Below are 21812 nucleotides of genomic sequence, written 5' to 3'. Positions count from 1 at the left end.
ATAATGTTGTTTTGTAATAGATGCTCATAACAGCTGGATATTAAGAATCTGCTCCTCCCCACCCCCCAAGATATTTAATAACCTGAGGTGACTCAAGTTTTACTTTTGTGCTTAGGGTCCTACTGGTGAGACTGGCCCAATTGGTGAAAGAGGTCATCCAGGTCCTCCTGGCCCACCAGGTGAACAAGGCCTCCCAGGTGCTGCGGGAAAAGAAGGTGCTAAGGTATGACATGGCTTTGGGGAACAAATTGGAAGGGACAGATAAAGTGTTGACAGTCTGACATTTCAAATCATCATGCAGAATAAAACCAGAGCATACAGTATAAAATCATGATTGGCACATTTCATCCAGAAGGATTTTGAAGACTAGAAAATTGCGATTTTAGAGCTATGTCTGCTTCTATTGAAATGAGAATTCTCTTGAGCCAAAAATTAGTGGTTTTGTAATTAAAAAATAAAAAAATCCTCTAACTAGGATCTGGTGTTTCGTTTTCATCATTCATTTCATGACTAACATAAGCATTTTAAACTTTTTTTTTTTTTTAATCAAAATGTAATTTGTTTCCAAGGGTGACCCAGGCCCTCAAGGCGTTCCTGGGAAAGACGGACCAGCCGGTCTTCGTGGCTTCCCTGGAGAGAGAGGCCTTCCAGGTGCTCAGGTATGATACAAGCACTAGAACAGTTGACGTGATGTTTCTAAATACAAGAAACAATGGATTAACTCTTTTATTTCCTAGAAACTTTTACTGTGTTCAAAAATAAATGCAGTAGGAGAACAGACATCAAGCATCCAGCATTAAGTATCACTGGCTATATAAGCAAAAAGGATTTTATTCAGTTTTTTGTCTTTGGATTTTTACATATCTCCTATTACATGTATTGCAAAAATGCCTCTTGAACTTTCCAGTGTAAGAGATAAGAGTATGAGGGTTGGTTTTTATTTTGTTTCGTGTTTTTTGTTTTTTTTCATTTTTTAGGGTCCAGCTGGTCTGAAAGGAGGGGAAGGCCCGCAAGGCCCACCTGGCCCACTTGTAAGTAAACATAATAATTTTATGGAAATATAAACAGTATTACATAGTAACCTTTTTTTCTTCTTTATATGTTGTGATGTTTTTGTCAACACAGTCTGTAAAACAGCAGACAGATGTTTGTCATTCAAAGTGATAAATAATTATTTTCTACCAATTATCCATGCTAATAAACAATCAAGGAATGTGAAGGTTGTGAATACCTGAAACCTGCTGTCTCAGTAGGTATGAGATTTACGTGTTGCTCAGTACTTGCCACTTGCACAAGTCATTGTTAAGATGAAAGAGGTCTTCCGCGGTGGAAAACCTATGGGTAGTGGATAAGGGACTCATGCTGTTGTGGTGCACTGACATTGGCTGGATGCCAAGTGCCCACGAAGGCACTCTATCGCTCCACCTCCTCAACTAGACAGGAGGAGAAAGGCTCGTGGGTCAAGATAAGGACAGGCAGATCATTCACCAGTTACTGTCTTGGACAAAACAGACTGGTCTTGGGGAAATTAATTTAGCTTATTACCAATTAAATCAGAGTATGATAATGAGAAATGAAAAACAAACCTTAAAGCACCTTCCTCTCACCCCTTCTTCCCAGGCACAACTTGACTCTTGATCTTCTCTACCTCCTCCCTCTGAGTGGTGCAGGGGGATGGGAAATGGGAGTTGTGGTCAGTTCATCACATGTTGTCCGTGCCGATCCTTTCTCCTCACGCTCTTCCCCTGCTCTAGCATGAGGTCCCTCCTACAGGACTCAGCCCTCCACAGACTTCTCCAACATGGGACCTTCCTGTGGGCTGTAGTTCGTCATGAACTGTTCCAGTGCCAGTCCCTTCCATCGGGTCCAGAGCTTCAGGAACAGACTGCTCCAGTGAAGGTCCCTCATGAGATCACAAGTCCTGTCAGGAGCCTGCTCCAGTGCAGGCTTCTCTCCACGGGGTCGCAGGCCCTGCCAGGAGCCTGCTCTGGTGTGGGCTCTCCAGAGGCTCACAGCCTCCTTGGGGTGTCCACCTGCTCCGGTGTGGGGTCCCCCACGGGCTGCAGGGGAATCTCTGCTCCTCCGTGGACCTCCATGGGCAAAAGCATAGACGAGAATAGTCTCTTCAATCTAAAGGTCATATCTTCATTTTTTGTTGAAGGAGGCCCTAAGGCTGGTCTAACCTCTTAAGCAGAAAGTTAGTTCAGGTGCAATGAACCAGAACTCTTCTGAGCATTCACAAACCAGACAGCACAAGCATACCTGACATTTAACACACCCCAGTTTCCCAGACAGGTATTTTTGTCATAAATATGCATCATGTAAGGTTGTGAGGCAAAAGCATATATCTTGTTTAGTGGTGATTGTCCATAGTCTGAAATATATGTGTTTGAATTTAAATTCAGATGATCCAAGTTCTTCTAATTCTTATAGGCTATGTATACGTTAGTGTTTTAGTTCAAAATACCAGAGTCTTTTTGATGTGAATGTCTCAGTCATCCGCGTTTACCATCCTTTGGTTCAAATCATGGAGCTCTCTTGGAGCTCGTGAGTATTTCTTCCATGTTGCTGTAGTTTATCCCCGATCGGGACCAGACTACACAGTCTCTCTCTCACTCCCCCCGCCGTCCAAGAGAACAGGGGGAGACGATATAAGAAAAAAGGCTTGAGGTTTCAGATAAGGACAGGGAGAAATCCTTAAAGTTACCGTTACAGGCAAAACAGACTCGACTTGGGGAAAACGATCTATTTATTACTAAAACCAGCAGGATAATAAGACAGAGAACAAGATAACCTCCCCCCACCCCTCCCTCTTCCTGGTCTTAACATTATCCCTACCACCTTCCCCCCCGAGCGGCACAGGGGGGAAGAGGGAATGGGGGTTGCGGTCAGCTCATCACACTTTGTTTTACGCCGCTGCTTCATCGTCGGGGGAAGAACTCCTCACATTCCTCCCCTGCACCAGCGTGGGGTCCCTCCCAGGGGCCACAGTCCTTTGTGAAACTGCTCCGGCGTGGGTCATCTCTTCCACAGGGTGCAGTCCCTCCAGAACGGCTGCCCCAGCGGGGCCTCCACGGGCCACAGCCTCCTTCAGGCACCCGCCTGCCCCGGCATGGGGTCCTCCATGGGCTGCAGGGGGATCTCTGCTCCTCCGTGGCCTCCACGGGCTGCAGGGGCACAGCCAGCCTCACCATGGACTGCACTGTGGGCTGCAGGGGAATTCTGGCCCAGAGTGACTTTACTCTTCTCCCTCTTTCTTCTCTGCTCTTGGCGTCTGCAGCCGTTCCTCTCACCAGAAATTCTTCACAATTGGGTCAGGCAGATGCCTGTCAGGATCTCTTCACATCTCCTCTCCTCTCCACTTCTTGCAGCGGGGCTGGGCCGAGTCAGGTGGCCAGAGGGTGAGGGCGGCAAGGACGCTTCAGCTTCTTCACATCTTCTTTTTCTGTTTTTCCTGTTCTTAAACATGTTGTCGCAGAGGCGTTATCAGGGAACATTCTGCTACCAATTGGCTCGGCCCTGGCCAGCAGCGAGTCTGCCCTAGGCCTGGCCGAGTCCACTGAACAAAGGGAAACAACTTCTAGAAGCTTCTTACAGAAGCTGCCACCGTAGCCCCCCTGCAGTTTATAAATCCATTCCTGTTGGGGCTGCGCTTCCTGCTAAGGTAAACGTAGTCATCGAAGGAATCGCTTAGGAAGTTCAGAATTTTTTGCATATTGTTTTCCTAATCTTTGAGAATTAGGTGTAGTGGTAGCAGGGATTTTGGGCAGGGTGGAAAGAGAGTCTGAAGAGTAAATGTTTTGTTTGTAAATGTATTTTGAGTTCACCATAGTGCAAGCCGGCAGCTTGAGGCACAAACAGCACCAAGCTGCCTGGAGAGTGTGTCCTCAGTGGGATTTTTTTTCTATTTCATCTTCAATTATTAACTTGCTATCTTGAAAGTGGTTTTCAGTGAAAAAAAGGGGCATAAGTGCCCTTAATACTGGGGTGTTGTGCATCTGCAAGGAACACAATTAAACCATAATAGCTTGCCTTTTTTTTCACAGTAGCTCATAGCAGATCATGAGCATGAAATAGTCCTAAAATATTTTCCCATCTATTTTTAGCCAGCAGAGGGTACACACAGGAGTGTAATTATGATGGAGTCTTCATTTGCCAGTTATGATAGGAAGAGAATTCGTGTCACTAGATGATTTTCCTCCAATTCTCTGCCAATAACAGTTGTTTCTAACTAGCATATATAGTCAATTATAAGCTTTATTTGGCTGGTGCGTACATCTGCAAGCATACCAAACAAATGAATGCTCCAAATACTGTGCATGCCAATTACTGTGCTTAGAGGGATTTAGACAAAAGAAAGAGATGCATGAATGCACTCCAAAGCAAGCTTTTTACCCTGGTTTTTTTTTTTTTTGTTGCGGGTTTCTTGTTTGTTTTGTGTTTTTTAACAGTTCTCTTTTATCTGCTAACTTTGTCTTCTGTTTGTTTTCTTCACTTCTCATACTACTGTGTGGAATGCTGGATGCTGATGAGAGAAAGCTCTTTGGAATGTCAAGCAGTCATTTTTCATTAGCTCATTTAGGAATAGGATGCCCAAATTGGACGCAGAATAAGCCAGCTGTAGGCTACCCAATTATCAGTACTGAGCTAGCTAGAACCATCTTCCTCTATCTGATGGCATTTTTCAGTCATGGGAATATTCACTTGTTGAGCATTTTGTTAACCATCAGTAAAAAGTATTGCAACTACTATATTACTATGTCATGTATACAATAGCTACTATTACATACCTGTTCACAGAAAGTGAGATAAAAACAAGGTTACTGAGGAGTTTATGGTCTGTATAAGAGAAGTACAAGACAAAGCATGACACTTCCGTTCTGTAGAAAAGTTTTAAAAAACCCTACAAGTTTAATAAAAAGATTCCAGGGTGTGACTACCACTGCAAAACCACAGGTTAACAAGGAGTTTAGTAATATAAGGGGATTGTTTCATAGTGGGACAGAGTGACAAAAAAAAGGAGATAAACATAGAAAGAAGGAACAGATTTAAGAAGCTGCCTAAAATGCTTTTCTGAGTTGTGACTATGTGCTTTGATCAGAGGCCATTCTCACAGAGAAATGAGAGGATACTTGAAAACAGAAGGTATATTTCCTGGTCATAACTCATATGAAATTTAAGTATTAGAAATAAAAATGATGCAAAGATAAACGTGAAAAGTTGTCTGAGCAAAAAGAGCTACGAGAAATTATGGCTGCTGTTAGTGTCTGCTGTCTGATACAGGAAAGATCTATCAGTTATTTGGATTTTTTTTTCCTCTCTGTTCTTGCATCCGACTGATGAGATGACCTAAAATTTTTTAACTTATGAGAGCTGACAAGATCAGAGACCATGGTAGTATGGCTGCAGGGTGGTGAATTTTTCTTGTTGAATTCACTGAACACTTAGGAAGTAAAATAACAGAAATACAACTGTGGCCTAGGCGTCCACTCAGACTTAAAAAAACCTGGAAGGATAAAGTGATCTATGATTCCTGCACAAATACTTTTTTTGAACAGTCATGCAAAATTAGATCTTACTGAGATAACAGTAACATAACTGAGCAACACAGCAACGTACAGTACAAAATGACAAAAAAAATTGGGTTGTCGTGTGGGTTAGTTCTGTGTTTTAATATGGTGACTATTCTTTCATCAAAGTAGTATGTTAATGTGTTTTGGAAACACAGAGGGGAAAAAAGTTACTGAAAACAGGCTGAAGCACACTCCTGTTATGAAGAACAAATACAGGATGGGTATTTATAAAAAAAAAAAGTTCAAATTAGTATTGAATAAGAACTGTTGAATGTGAACTTCAGGTTAGTTCTTTCAGGCTTTTTCTTTACTTGTACATATGCTGAGTGTGTACCCTTCTACCAGCTGGAATCTCGCTGAACAACAGGTATCTTCTCTGTTGACTTGGGTCATGAAAACCACCAATAGTTACCAGGGCTGTACTAGATTTCTCTTATCCTTTTTTTATTTCTTCCCAGGGTTCACCAGGTGAACGTGGAGCAGCAGGCACTGCTGGTCCAATTGGTCTACCAGGTCGTCCTGGACCTCAGGGTCCTCCAGGCCCTGCAGGGGAGAAGGGTGCTCCCGTAAGTAATCACAGAGCCACATAAAAGTAACACAGCACAGACTTTTAATTCCAGAATGTTACTTTTTTCCACTCTGGTATTTGCCATATCCTCGGAATACCTGACCCTCTCCTTTTATATTTACATTTAAGTAAATGGTAAAACATTTATTGTCATGCTCCCAAACACCCAAGAAGTGTTAAACTCATTATTACACATCAGGGAATGAATATAATAAAAAAGTTTGTCAGGTCAGTCTTTCATTAAGCTTTGTGCCAAGCCACTGTGCCTTAGAGTACAAGTTATTTGTCATTGGCTTCCGTTATTACTTAGTATAATTTTCTGATACGTTCTCTTCCCTTTACAGTTTCCTTTTTGTTGGGCTTTTTTAAAAAAAAATTGTGTTGGTATGGTGACTCCCTGCACTGAAATCTTCGTTGGTCTCCTGTAATAATGTAGATCACTTCCTTTTCTTCAAAACCAGGGTGAAAAAGGTCCTCAAGGTCCAGCTGGACGTGATGGAGTACAGGGCCCTGTAGGCCTTCCTGGTCCTGCTGGTCCTAGTGGTTCTCCTGGAGAAGATGGTGACAAGGTAAATCATAATAACTGGTATTAGCGCATCTGTGACAAAGTCTGTCAGTGCAGTTGTCTGGTTGTAGCTTTCCTCTCAATAAATACGGTGACGAAGCAACTCTTATCCCTGCCTTCCCGAAACTCCCTCCACCCACTGCAAAAAAAAAAAACCTAAAAAACTCATTTATGGTCAGATGCCATGGGACATTGGGATTTGTGTTCGAGAACTAGTAGACAACATTTATCCTGACAAAGAGACAAGGATGAAAGTGTGGCAAAATAAATCAAGGCAAACATTAAAATTTATTTTTGCCTATTTTAGAAACTTGGTTTGCTGAATGAGTAAGATAAAATATTCCTAGTAATTTATAGGGATTTGGAACCACTGTTGATAGGCTGAGGGTGTCAAAATAATGTATTCGCAGCAGAGATTTGTACTGACTTCTGGCAGAATTTAGGACACGGCACCTTTCAGAATCGTCTTGCATGTTTGCTTGATCCAGCCCTGTTCTGTTAGTTAGCACAGGGTAAAGGTAAAGACTTTTTGAGGTTTGTTTTTATGATGCGTGAGTGTTATTTATCTCACAGAGAGTATTTTCTGTGGTTTAATTTAATTATCTTTTATTGTTGTATAAAGAAAACATTTTTTTCTGACATAGTTTCCTGGTCATCTTAATAATTTTGACATTTTGAAATATTGTACACTACAATGAGAAGCAGTTGTTAGTCGCATACAGTTAATGAGTCTGTAAATCAGGGTGCTTCCAATTATAAGTTCATAGTGAAGGAACACAGTTTATTTAGAGCTCAGTTGCACTATACTTCAAAGCCACATCTTGTTGCCCTTTGCAGTACAGCAATCAATATCTGGATTAATAGGACGTACTATTGATTGATGCAGAATTCCCCTCTTTAGGCCTTCACACCTGAAGCAGCAGCATAAAACACAGAATAATCGTATCAAAGGCAGCGTTTAAAGATACTGTGTTATTGACTTCAGCTAAGTGTGAAGGAGACCGTTTTAAACAGTAAGTTTAATTTTTAATTTTCAATTACAGGGTGAAATTGGCGAACCGGGTCAAAAAGGCAGTAAAGGTGACAAGGGAGAAAACGTGAGTAGCAAAATCCTTTGTGCGTTACGTTCGTCATAAATAAAAAGTGTTCGTGCATCAGGTTTGCAGGTAGCCTTGCTACATCAATGAACAGAAACAAAGACAAACTGGAAAAATGTTTCTTCAGAATAATTTTGAGTTTTAACACAACACTAGAGGTTTGTACTTAAAGAGCCATGCATATATTGAGTATTTCTCCTATTTCTTGAGCTTACAGAATCATTAAAAAATAGATAGGTAAACTACATTTCTAAGCACCCTTCCTATATAATTTTAATTCATCGACTCTACATTTGAACTGGGAGAGACCAAGAATACAGTCTCTTATTTTGTTTAAGTTAACTTCACTGACTGGATTGTGTGAACATACCTAGCTTTAGCTTCGTAGCCGTGATGCTGGAAAACATGAAGGCTCAGTAGAAAATCTACTAACACGGTTTTAAAATGTTTAAAGAGTATCTAATTCTTGCAGAGCACTCTTAACAGATTGCAACTTTTCAGAACATTGAAGACCTCAGATGAAAAGGCTTTTACAAGTTTTCTGATATTATCACTAGGCCTATTAACAAATTTAGGACTAATCAGACTTCTACTGCTTTAATTTGAAACTTTTTTGTCTTCAAAATTATTTCTGAAGTTCAAGCACTTCCTCTTTTGATTGTGGCCAGAAAGACAAAAATAAGCTTTTTCCACTGTAAAACTTGAAGCTAGAAAGAATAAAACAAACATTTATTTTTGTTTGCTTGTTTCTTTCCCAAAAATTCAGAAAAGGTTTGTTTTCACTTCTGTTCAATTTCAAGATAAACTGGCATTTTATTTGAGTAATTTTTCCATGAGAAAAAATGGAGAAGTAATTGCAGAAAGATTTTTTTTATTGTTATATTCCATCAATATTCACAGTCAACAAAGTTCAGAACTCAACACAGGGGTATTCATAACTAAGCATTTTTACTATCTTGAAAACACTGTGTTCTTATTATGATTAACAACTTATAGAGCATCATGAAACTAGATTGCTTTTAAAAATAGCACCAAATTTACGGGTTACACGTAATTAGATGTTGTTTTATAGGCAGATACATACAAATTCGAGCAAATCAGTTTAATGACAATTTTGTAGAAAAAAAGGTAGAGACAAAATGTGCAGCAAAAAATGTCAAGGGTTTTTTTGGTTTGTTTTTAAGGATAAGCTTGTCCTTTTCAATGATTTATGTGAGAGAAATTTCTGTAGTTTCCAGTGCAGAGAAACACATTCTCCTCACAATCCTATTGTATTAGATCAAAACACAAGTGTTATAATAAACTATCTGTAGTGCCCTTTTAACACAAGGAATGTAATATTATACATATGGGTGAGACAGCACTTCTATTATAAACCCCAGTTTTCCAAGAAACATGCATGTAACCAAGTTGTAAGCAAATTCTGCTTTAGACAAAAATTGCTCTTGCATAATCTGAGCTGAGTGCTTTGATTAACTTGGTAAAATTAATTTATCAAATTAAAACATTTTTTAAAGTCAGTGTTAAAACTATGGACTTGTTCCCAATTAACTGAAAATCAATTTTAATCTCTTTGCTGTTGTAGCTGTAAACCAGCTGTGAGATACATAGAGGTTCATGCAGCTCCTCTTTGTCCACCTAAAGAGGTTCATTACAGTACAGAAAAATCTGGCGTTTAAAGGAAAGGGCAGAGGGAGCACATGAAGCAGTCATGGTCCAGTTCTACCTTGGGCTTTGCATGTGATCACATGCGTATCCTTCTGTTTTCCCCTTTGACGTATCTCTTCACCAGAGAAAGTCAGAGGAAACACACTGTACTTATCTATTTCAGACCATTTTAGCACAGCTAGTTACGCTGAGCATTAGACTGTGACCACAGTTCCCGTAGTGAGTACTAATGTATCTGGGCATGTGCCAGCAGAACTGCTGTACAAATAAAGTGTCTGCAGCATAATAATTTGAGAACGTATGCTGTACTCTCAGTCTCAAGGTTTAAGGCATTTGGGAATGTAATACGTTTTCCTTGAAATACAGGATTCAGTGTTCAGACCTGCTTAGTTGAAGTGAATGGTACCCCACTTGAAGCTACATCTGTTGAATCTTATTTGACCTCAGTTGCAGTTGTTCAACCTTGGCAATATCAGAATGTGCTTATTTGAAGCTCCCTTCCAACCCTAACCATTCTGTGATTCTATTATTCATTTAGATATGTCACCGCAGAGGCTAAAAAGCTTTGCTTCACCTATTGCCATCAGACATGTGAGAAAAAGAAAATTATAAAAGAGAAGAAATACATAGCTTGACACTTCAAACTCCTTAGAAAATAAGATACTCTAAAAATATCCATAGAACCCAAAGAAAAAATAGACTATAAGACTTAAGAAGTCCCTTTTCCTAATCTCCCTATAAAGGGCTGAATGATCTAATTTTAGCCCTAGCAAGGTCTTTAAATCCAAGAATTATTCTGCACTAAAGTAGAATTCCCAGCCTAGAAACTGCAGACAACTTTAGTCATCTGAAATAGCAGACTAGAATTCAGCTGTTGTCAAGTGTAAGGTTTCATGCTTTCTTAGTGTCACTCTTTATCACTCTAATCTCTCTAGCTGGTGCAAAATCCAGATTTAACCTAGCACATAATTTTAACCTCATTATAAGGTAGTATCTTGCATTCCCACGTTCTCAGTGTTAGGTATTTTCATTACATCACTGCTGCGTAACTGACTTCTAAATTATGCACAGTATAACTTAAAAAGTTATTATTCTGTAAAAAGACTGAAAAAAATTAAGAAGTTCCTCTCAGAAACTTTTTTTTTTTTTGCCATTCTGTTGAAAAGAGACTAAATATCCAAGAGAGTGGGACTCCCAGTGCTCACAAGAACTTAGACATTTTCATGTCTCCCGGAGGTCAAAATGAGCTTTGTGCTGTTGCAAACCCCATTTACAATTTCATAAAAACTAATCCAAATAATAAGCATTCCTTCTAAAGATAGATGGTTATATAGCTCTTTAAAGGTTGACTTTTTCTGCACAAATCCCATTGAAAGGTGAGATATTTTTAGTTGTGGGAAAAAAAAATAAGTTTTCATTCATGTTTGCATGGGAATCAAATATTCTGAAACATTACAAATGTGCTTTCAATAAATGCCAGTATTAAGTCTATTATAGATGTGCAAATCTGAGTCTTATCTGAGAAATAAACAAATAATGATTGTTTGTACTGAATGGGAAAGATTTGTGCATAATGCTACATTCTCGATGGAGAAATGTAGAAATGCTTAACAGACCTTGATAATGCAAAGAGGTTTGTCTCTATATTTGCTTTTCATCTCATTCCAGATGCCATAATCACTAACTTTTCCTTTTGGATGTTTGTTTGTTGCAGGGTCCTCCAGGTCCACCAGGTCTCCAGGGTCCTGTTGGTGCCCCTGGTATAGCTGTAAGTAGCTCATTCAGAGAAAACCCCAATCTTGCCGTAACTCATCTGCCACTTAGAAATTCACTGAACTGCATGTTCCTCACTCAGGAATATATTTCAAATCAGTATTAACAGTTCTATTATTTTCTTCTTACAGCAGTTATTTATTTTAAACAAGCCTGCATAGATGGTGTTTTATCTCAGCTTTACAGCAGGGTAATAATTTGAAGGAATTATTACAATGAAGTAGTATAAATAGTGAATGAGGCCCATCCTTTCAGTGAACTTGTATGACTGTCAGTGTAAAATCAGCTCAGTACTAGATGTGTTTGAGAGAGCATCTCTTTTTAAAGTTCACCTGATACCAGACAGATTGATTTTTACTTTTATTTAGAAGGCTTTGAATTCTTCTACAATGAAGACAGCTATAACTATGTGCTACTCATATTTACTCGTATGCAGGTATTCAGCAGCTAGAGTGTTTATGCAGATCTGAAAGAGAAGAGGGATTCAGGGAAAATTTTTGTGAGACATGCAGTATTAATTGACCTACAGTAGACCAGGGCATACACTGGTATTCTATTTGTGTAATAGATATCATTCAATCAAGGTGGCGTACATGGATTTCTAAAGACGTTAGGAGTGATTCTGAGCCCTCCTTTAGTTGTTTTCCAGTGATTTTGGTGGAGCTTCTTCTGTTATTATCAGACCTGTGGTATTTTTGCTATTTGCTGTTTCCAAATAGGGAGGTGATGGGGAGCCAGGCCCAAGAGGTCAGCAAGGGATGTTTGGGCAAAAAGGAGATGAAGGTCCTCGAGGCTTCCCTGGCCCTCCAGGCCCTATTGGCTTACAGGTAAATTCCTTTATTATTTTACCCTCTACATGTAAGAACCCTGATTTCTGTGTCAGAAACTGAATTACTATTGTCTTCTATTAAATAAAATGATAGCATCAGTTAATAAGAACTGAAAGATCCGGTATTTATAGAGTTCATGTATAAATAGCAGATTTAATGCTGAAGGAGATTGGTAAGATGCTCTGTAACAGAACTCCTGGCTACCATAGGATTTAGAATTTCATTCAGTAACTCATTCATTTATAGAGTCCAACAACTTCTGTTTTAACAAGAGCACTTTTTACTGGAGATAAAGAAAAGATTCAACTTGGAGGAGTATTTAACATGTCCTAGTCATTCGCTGTATTTTCACAATAGGTTTTGGCAACATAGTGTGTTTCTTAGTGATTCCATCACAGACACTACTTGTGTTCTGAAAGATGAGGACTCCGTGATGCTTATACACTGCTGCCATCATTGGCTAGTTCCTATAGTTTCATGGTTTTTCCTCTTAAAATTGTTGTTTTGAGACAAAAACCACAAAGCAAGCATACAGTAAAAGGTAGGCTTCTCACTGCTGCATCCAGAGAATTACAGTTGAAAAATCCTGCTTTTTCAAAAATTTAATTTCCTTAAATACAGCAAAACAAAGAACAAGACATTTAGGCCCTTGGATTCATTTCCATGTAAGTAATCTTAGAGCACAGAGCACTTTGAAACTATTTCTAATCCACGCATTAAGCTGTAATATGAATCACAAATACTGTCTTTTTAAAAATTGAAAATTAGAGCAATAGTATTTGAATATATTAAACAGTATGTCTCCTTTCTATTCACCATGCATGAACTGACTCACCTCTTTCACTAAGCTGAACTTTAACCTGTACCTATTATTTTTAAAATTCTATTACATAATGCAGTTCACAAAATTGACAATGAAGTTTATAAAATATGTCAAACCTCCATGGAAGATAAACAGTTCATTACTGCACCAGCATGTATGTGTTGTGGAGATTCATATTGCCTTTGACATTGAAAATGAATTATTTTCAGAAATAATAACTCAGAAAAAAAGATTCCTACATTTTATTAATAACTTTTAAATTTTTTATGATTTTAAAGTGAAATAAAGTTATCCTTGTTATTTCTCTTAGATTGTGGATCCTGTTTCAATTTACATTTTTCAATCAAGTCCACCTTCACATTTTAAATTTAATGAGCACTAAGCTAAATAATATAAAAATCAATTAGGCTGAGACTTATGCAAATGCACTATTTCAAATGAGGATTTTTTTCTCTCATTAAAATTTTAATTTGAATATGTTGGTCCGTGGACCAAGATCCCACATATGCTAATAGTATTGAAGTACCATTGAGAAAACAGGATTTCTTTTATTCAGTAATGTAATTCTGCTGGTAATTATGAACTGTTGGGGAGTAACAACTTTCTGTGTCTTATATATAATATTCCACAGTAACTGTATCACACTTAATTCAGTTAAATTCTACTGATATTACTTACATTGGACATGAATTATGAAGTATTTTTGTTCATAAAAGTGAACATTGGTAATTTTGAATATTTATTACCTTAATTGTGAATTTCCTTGCTATCTAATTTTGATAGTATTTTTAAAAATAAGGGAGTTTCTAACAAAAAGAGTTGAAAGTAAAGAAAATCTGAAAAACTCTGTGAGAGTATCTAGGTTATCTTATAGTCAATTTATGGCAATTTAACTTTAATTTTGAAATATTAAATGAGAAACAGCTCAATTGCTTCTTGCCAGAAGGAACTGAAAGGACTCCCACAATATCAAGTCCAATATGCATGAAGTACTGATTCAGGGAAATCACTTGGAGTTTTTCAGTGTTGAAACAGGAGTTTACCAAATGGCTTTGGAAAAGCTTTTCGAAGACCGAAGTATCAAGTACATGTTTAATTGCCTTTGAAGTTTCATAAATACCTCTTCTGCAAGCAGTTGAATGAGCTGTCTAGGTTTCTGATGACCATGAATCACAATGGATTAGGCATTTATAACCCTGGCATTACTACTCAGCGTGTACTGTAATCAATACATGGTACTGAAGATAGTATTATCTGCTATGGAATTCCATTTTAGTAGAATACAGTCCAGTATTTTTTTTAAATAAGCAAGGATTATATAGAAAAAACAGTGTCATCACATGAGCTAAAGCTGATTATCTAATAGCAAACAGGCTTTCCCAGCCACCACAGTGCACTGACAGGTCAGCCACGTTATCACAGTATTAGACAACGGAGACACACATCATTTTAAGAAAAGTTGTATCTTGGAATTTCGACAAGTCTTTCTATTGTTCAGATAGTGTCAGAGTAGGAGGGCAGCTGAGGAATGGGTATAGCGTTGTCTAAGTTTATCCTTCATACTGTTCCATACAGCTCTGTAGCAAAGATGTGCTTTCCTGGCTTTTTCTAGTTTGATAGATACTTCGAAAGTAGGAGAACTCAGGAAGTGAAACACAGAACCAGAACCAGATCTTAATGTAATGTAAACCAATATAATGCTATTGACTCCAGGTCCAGGGGATCTGCTTTTTATAGGAGCCAAGCTTTGATCCTACATTTAGGAATGCCCAGCTTAGTGGTGCTAGTGCTTCTAGCTGGGGTAACAGTATACTAGATGACGGTATTAGCATCAGCCACAGCTTCCTTCTCTTGATGTGCGTTACTAGTCAAACTTGGACACTTTGCTTCTAAGGGTAGGTTTGCATAATCCAATGCAGTGCCTCTCAGCAGGATGTATTACCTCCGCTAGACCCCTTATTCAAGCATTTATACAGCTTCCAGTACTCAGGCAGCTTAGTGCATACCACTTCATTGTGCTGCACTGATCATGTTTTCTTCGCATATATGTGTATCACAGCATAAATCAAATTATCCAAATGCCCACCTGGGGTCTGGACGATGATGGCAGTGTTTTTAAAGTTAGCCACCCTCCAAGTTTTTTGAAAAGATTTTCTGCCTCACCTAGTTTAAACATTCTAGGATTACATACGCATTTGCTGGAATATAAAAAAACCCTCCTTTTTGTTTGTTTGTTTTGTTTTAATGCAAACAGGTTTTGTTTTCTTGTCAACCTATCCCCAGTTTCCAAGTTTCGCATGTATATCTGCTTTATATTGGTTCATATTGATTTATAACTCATCATTCCAGGTACCCTACTAATAGTTTTCTTTTCTCTTCCATGTCTTTTAGGGTCTGCCTGGCCCACCAGGTGAAAAGGGTGAAAACGGTGATGTGGGCCCAATGGTAAGACTTCTTCCCCATTGGTCACTCTAAGGGCTATAAATACTGTCTATGTTGTTATTTTCTTTTCTCTGTAGCTGAAAATTGATAAGCTACTCCTGAATTTAGTGCTTGAGTATGAAACATCTTGTGTAATGTAAACTCTCCCTGGGACTTACTTTGCTTTCCCACGTCTATCTCCTCGTCTTTAATATCACAGTTTATGTAACTTAAGAAGAAAATACTCTGACGAGTAGGTAGCAAAGCAGATGCTATGTGTGTCTGGGACAGGACAGTGGCAAGCAGGTTCAGGAAAGAAACAGGAGAGACCACTGCACCAGAAAGTTTGGAGCTGCTTTTCTGAAATTCAGGGCATTGTACCTTAGCTTCAGGTAATTGCAGGCCAGAAGACAGTAAACACTACTTGGCTATGTTTACTCTGTTTTTCTGGGTGATCTTGAGCCTACATTTTTCCAACCATTTATACTGTTGACAGAATGCCTTCTGGGCTGGTCCTGACTGAAATGCAAGCTATCTACAGAATACATTTGCCTCCAACGCCCTGTGCCAAGCCTGGATGCTTTATTATTGCCCATCTGTAGCCCCTACAGTGCAGTACTGTCACTTGGCTGCTACCAGACAGATAAGCTACTCCAGGGCCTTTGCACAGTGGAGGGGGTGTGCCAGGTAACCTGCAGGGAAAATACAATGCAGGAAACCAATTCTCAGGACCCCGAGGCATGAGACCATTTCCAGCTCAGGTACTTTATCATACAGCCTGGATACTCCGTCACCTTGTGAACTCATGCAATGGGCACCAATCTGGCCCTGCTGTTTCTGTAGTACTGTGAAGATGAAAAGTCATCTACAGATTTAGTCTATTATTTTTCATGGCCAAAAAAGCCCCTCTGGACTTATTCTTTATGATTGTAACTATATCAAATTGTCTCTTTGATACAGGGTCCACCTGGCCCTCCAGGTCCCAGAGGTCCCCAGGGTCCTAACGGAGCTGATGTAAGAATTAACCTATTTTTTCAATCTTAGTAATTCAGTAATAAGCATTATATTTGGGACAACTAACATCTTTGATCATTGTAGGGTCCTCAAGGCCCCCCAGGCTCAATCGGCTCTGTTGGAGGTGTTGGTGAAAAGGTGAGTGTTGATAATATCACTCTAGAAAGAGAAGAAACTGGAATGTGAATATACGTTTTGATTCTTGTTCAGTGCTAAATAGATACATTACAGTTCCCCAAAATCCTTCATTGACCTAGTAACTGTTAATAGTAATCTAGCTGTGGTCCTAGTGGCTAACTTACCATGTTCGGTTTTTTTATTTCACATTTTACATCACAATAATATTTAAGAATCAGAGGAAAGAGCTTGAGAGCAGAAGAGGTCGTTTTCAGGTGAAGGATTAGAGTAAGGTTATGGTGATTTCCTTAACTACATAGTTTGATGCTTATAGTAACACTATTGACTTGAAGAGTTTTTCATTTTCTACTGGTGTGGCTTAGAACATCATGCAGCCCTCTATCTGGAATGTTAAGAATATAAGCTATTATCTAATGTATCAGTGGTAAAAATATCTGTGAGGTGAAGCAGACCTGAAGCGTCAATATGTATCTGCTCCTCATACAGACAGATACAGTTCCAGTTAAGTCAAAGGTTTGAGGATGATCTGTGATAGTTGAAAACATGACTTGAGACTGATGATATATGACATTAATTCATCACCATTATTTTTATTGCTAGTTTCAGCTCTCTATTCAGAAAATTTCCTACCAGTATATGGAATGTATTTTTTTTTTTAAATTCATATCTTACCTAAAGAATGTGTCAGATAACACATTCCTTTTTCTTAAAGGAAAAACACTGTATGCAATAGATGCAATGGCTTTTTTGTGTAGTTATTTGAATCGTTAGTGTAATCTCTTAAAAAATGCTGAGCAAACACAAGTTTCAAGAGAGTCTCTTCAAATTCCTATTTATGTTTACTTGAACAAGTTAGGTGACCTCGGCCATATCATTCAGCAAGCATTTTGCTGTAATGTTACAGATTTAGTATGACCTTTTTTCTTTAACTTTGGATTTGGAAAGAACATTTTGAAAGGAGCATAAGGTGAAGGAAACAGAATAGAAATAGATTCCAGGCCATTGAATAAATAACTTAAGATATAATAACTTGAGATATAATAATTAATAAACTATGCAGCTTGCTCTTAAGTATTTAAATATTTGCCACAGAATATCATATGTATTCAATGAAACACTGATGTCAATGAATCCTAGAAAATTATGTCAATGAATCCTAGAAAGGACATGACTAGAAATGTCAGTGTTGGTAGTTTTCCAGAAAGCTCACAGTATTGATAACTTCTCGGAATATGAAGCGAGTTTTCCCTTTTTCGTCCTGTCCCATCAGATAATTAAATGCACCTTTTCCCTAATCTTCCTCCTGTACCATTACTGAACTCCAGCACTTCAGAAGTTTTTAACTTCAGCTCCCTTTCATTTATTGACATACCGTCTTTGACACAGTATTGTAGCCTTAGGTACAAATCCATCAGATCTATGAATTTACAAATAATGACTCAAGTACCAGTTCAATCAAAATCACTTATATTTGTCATGATCCTCTTTTGGATCACCAACCAAAAGCACGTCACTCTGCTTCACAGACCTCATTCCCTTTTAGATCTTCTTTTTTTTTACAAGATAAGGAAGTTGCCATTGTTCTTCCAGGATGATTTGTATGACTAAAAATAATGACAAAAATAATGAAAATCTGAAACTCCTCCTACAGTATCTCACAAACTGCTTCTTCCTCTGTGACAACAAAAGATTTTTGTTATGATGCTGTTCAATATTGTTGATATTTACCATGAAATGTTGGCTGTATGTCTGTTTTTTCACTAAAAAATGAATGTAAGAGTAGGTATGCCAGTGGAATACAGAAAAAAATGGGCACTGGGGGAAGAAAAATTCCTCCTGTGACTGCTAGAGTATTGAGAAAAATGTCTTATAAGAACACTACGTTCAGGGTAGCACCCATTATATTCAGTGCTTGAAAGAAAAAAAAAAAAAAAAAAACCACAACACCTTGTATAATATTGTGTCCCATTGACGTCAGTAGAAATTTTGCCATTGGTTTCAGTCACCTCCTTAATTTTTACTGTTTCATGATCAAATTATAGTCCAGTCATTTTGTAAAAACATTGACTTATATTGAACTCCTTTGTTTCTCCCTGTGACTCTTCTGTGTGATTTAGAGGCCCAATTTGTGATAATCAGCCCACCAAATTTAATTCAAGAACGTGAAATTCCAACTGTTTATCACTGGTTGTCATTTTTATTTCTTCTTGCTTATTTCCCATATTCTCTGCATTCACATAGAGAAGCTTCCAAGTATATTATTTTGGAAGTTTTTATTTCTTCTAATCACTTTCCTCCTCCTTCTCAAGCTTTAGTATATGCCAGGTTTTTTTTCCCCAGTTAGGACACCTTCCTTCTTAATTTCAGTTCTATTTAATGAGTTCTACAAGCTTAGAAATCATAAAGAGTTGTCTTGTCAGGAGGAGTTGTCACAATGGGAGGACAGAATTCATGCTTTTAAACAAAATGTGCATTTTTCTCTTTTTCTTTCCCTCGAACATATTTTTTTCCCCAATGTTTCTTCACTCCTATTTGTATCTTTTCTCTTGTTGCATAATATCATAAAATGAAGATGTGTTTGGCAATGGCAAGGGTAAAGAGTGGATTACAAATGAAATGAGAATCATCATAAATTACAATATCATTTGTCAGAAAGGCAGAACAAGGACTTACTCCCTGGGAAACTTAGAAGGGGATTTACTGGTACAGGTGCTTGTCAAGCAAGAGTTGGTACAATTAGCATTCTTGTGTCAGTTAGTTAGTCCTGCAATGGGGACACCTGTTGAAGGGGTCTGTATTTTGCACTCTGTTAGATATAATATATTTACTAATTTGAATAGCATCAATTTGTTTGCTAATTCCAGACCTCATTCTGTGTTGCTACATGAATCTAATTTTATTGATAGTGGGCATGGACAAAAAAAAACCCCCAGTCCTAATGATGCTGCAGATTCAGTAAACCTTGTGCAGAGGATAAGGAAATGAAGGTTATGAATTTTCCTAGAGAAAATATGCTTAATGCTTATTGAGCTGAATTATCCACTAGACTTTTTTTTTTTAATATAATGAATGCTGTTATCACAGAAGCAAATGAATTTTGAGTACTAAGAGGGATCATCAATTTTTAAGATTACTGCAAATTTAAGTATGCTTAATAAAACATACTACAGTTTCTAAAGGCAAATTCACCCTTTAAAAGTGCCTTTTCTAAAGGACATTTTAATATTGCTCCTAAAATTGTGGTAATCTGTTAATTAGCCTATTCAGGAATTCAGTTGGGTACTCTTCCATTCATCCAATGTAATGCTTACATGGGACCAAATTCTGGTCCCAGTGAGGGTCATGCTGCCATTAGCTTCTATGAAAAAAAAAGTTCAGTACCTACACCATAAGATTTGTCTAAAATTCATATTCTATGATTTATACTTTTATACTGTCCACATGGAAATGACAGACATGCGCGTTACATTAATTGAATTGTCGTAGAATGACGAGGGGCATGCAGGGCCATACAGGATATGAAGAATACACAAATTTATTCCTAATCTGTGTTTGAGTTCAGTGGAGGAGATTGAGTGGAGTGCATTTTCTGCACTGAATTGTTCCTGTTTATAGGAATAACTACTGGCAAGGTTCATTTGTTTTGGAAAAAAAAGAATATATACGGGGGAAAAAAAAATCCTTCCATTAGCAGATAAATTGATAAATCCTTTGGAATAAAAATCTATAGTTCTTCTCTCAGCACTCCGTGATAATCACAAAGCAGTTTCTGTTATCCTTTCACAGATTTGTGTGGCTGTGATGCTAATAGCTAAGTATTCTACTACGGAGTACTCTTCTATAAAGGTTTATTTCTCAGACCACTGAGCTAGAAAATAATCAGTCACAATAAACATTAAAATGAACTGCAGAGACAGTCTTTGAGCTGATGCTGTGTATTAGCTCAAAAAAGAGACTGAATTAACTTACGCATTATTTTAATAGTGTCTAATCTTTGACTTGCACAGATTGTCTTCATATGGTGTAATCTTGAAAGCCATCTGCTTTACTAAACAATTTCCATCACCAGTAAATACATAGCATACACCTTTGTGGCCTGCGGTGGAAGTTTTACTAACAGTTATGCTATTACTTTATTCTTGTGTTTTCTTTATATTATTTTTTATTCTAACAGTAGCTATAGCAATAATATTTTCACTCTGTTGACATTCACTTCCAATTAGTATTCTCGTATTTGTAGAAACTTTCTTCCAGATGAAATAGATCTTCTAGAGAAAAAAAAAAAAAACAAACCATAAACAGTCAATATATTTTGGCTTTTCTGTGACTAGAAAGAAAGATGACAAACAGGAAATTTGCAATATATGGGACAATAAAGGGGAACATCTTCCAGAGCCCAAAGGGGAGGTTAGTCTCCCTGGCTCACTAAAAGCTTCGTTTGATATATTCTCTCTAAAGTTTCAGATTCCAGTTTTGCAAAACCTTACGTAACTCAACCTCCTTTCTGTAGACCTAATAAAATCCAGTTCCTGTAAGCTGTTCATGTGAATAAGCATGCCTCATCGATTTATCCTCACACACTTACAGGGTGAGCCTGGAGAAGCTGGTAATCCTGGACCTCCGGGAGAATCTGGAACATCTGTGAGTATTTTGGTTTTTTTCTTATTATTAACCTTTATTATGGTGAACTAAGGGATCTGTAGTACTTACTTTAGAAAGCATTTATTCAGATTACTTGAGTGCGTTTCCTTTAAATTTTCAGTGATGATCTTATACCTTTAAAATGCAATTTGCTTCCTTATAATTATAGCCACATTTTGTAATAGCAGCTAGAGGACAAAGCTGAAGACTTCCTAAGAGAGTACCTATTTTTTTCTGCCAAAAGTATTAACTTTGACATGCGTGTTTTTCCTCTCTGAAGACAGTTGATTGACACAGACTGGGTGCAGATGTTGGTACTCTACCTGAGATTCACAGGTTTTCCAGTCTGAGGCTGAGATCCTAATGTCCCATTCACATGCCAGCATTTAGTGATGAGTAACATTGCCCAGGTCTGAATAACAGTTTTGCCATTGTAATCTGTTTTTTTTTTTTTTTTTTTTTTTAGCCATTCACTTTCCAGATGATGTTTTTGTGTTCATATATTTTCTCAGGGTCCAAAAGGTGAAAGGGGAGAAAAAGGTGAGGCTGGTCCACCTGGAGCAGCTGGACCACCAGGTGCTAAAGGACCTCCAGGTGATGATGGGCCTAAGGGTAACCCAGTAAGTGAGCTTAATAATTCTAACACAAAGCACTGTAAAGCACTGCTGAAGTTGTGCTACATATAAAACTATATATGATTT

At 37.9% G+C, this 21812-nt stretch overlaps 1 protein-coding gene across 1 annotated transcript in view; it reads left to right on the top strand.

The window, feature by feature from the left end:
• The window catches only part of COL11A1 (collagen type XI alpha 1 chain), a 144793-nt gene that overhangs the window by 100041 nt on the left and 22940 nt on the right, over positions 1 to 21812 (top strand). The window contains exons 39-51 of the mRNA XM_086753159.1: positions 116 to 223; positions 570 to 659; positions 978 to 1031; positions 6032 to 6139; positions 6603 to 6710; positions 7750 to 7803; positions 11186 to 11239; positions 11964 to 12071; positions 15289 to 15342; positions 16279 to 16332; positions 16417 to 16470; positions 21058 to 21111; positions 21624 to 21731. Of these exons, the coding sequence (XP_086609285.1) occupies positions 116 to 223; positions 570 to 659; positions 978 to 1031; positions 6032 to 6139; positions 6603 to 6710; positions 7750 to 7803; positions 11186 to 11239; positions 11964 to 12071; positions 15289 to 15342; positions 16279 to 16332; positions 16417 to 16470; positions 21058 to 21111; positions 21624 to 21731 (1008 nt within the window). The remainder of the gene's footprint in view (positions 1 to 115; positions 224 to 569; positions 660 to 977; positions 1032 to 6031; positions 6140 to 6602; positions 6711 to 7749; positions 7804 to 11185; positions 11240 to 11963; positions 12072 to 15288; positions 15343 to 16278; positions 16333 to 16416; positions 16471 to 21057; positions 21112 to 21623; positions 21732 to 21812) is intronic.

The sequence above is a fragment of the Chlamydotis macqueenii genome, chromosome 8 (assembly GCF_036417535.1).
Source record: "Chlamydotis macqueenii isolate bChlMac1 chromosome 8, bChlMac1.mat, whole genome shotgun sequence".
Taxonomy (NCBI): domain Eukaryota; kingdom Metazoa; phylum Chordata; class Aves; order Otidiformes; family Otididae; genus Chlamydotis; species Chlamydotis macqueenii.
This window is presented reverse-complemented; position numbering and strand designations above follow the sequence as displayed.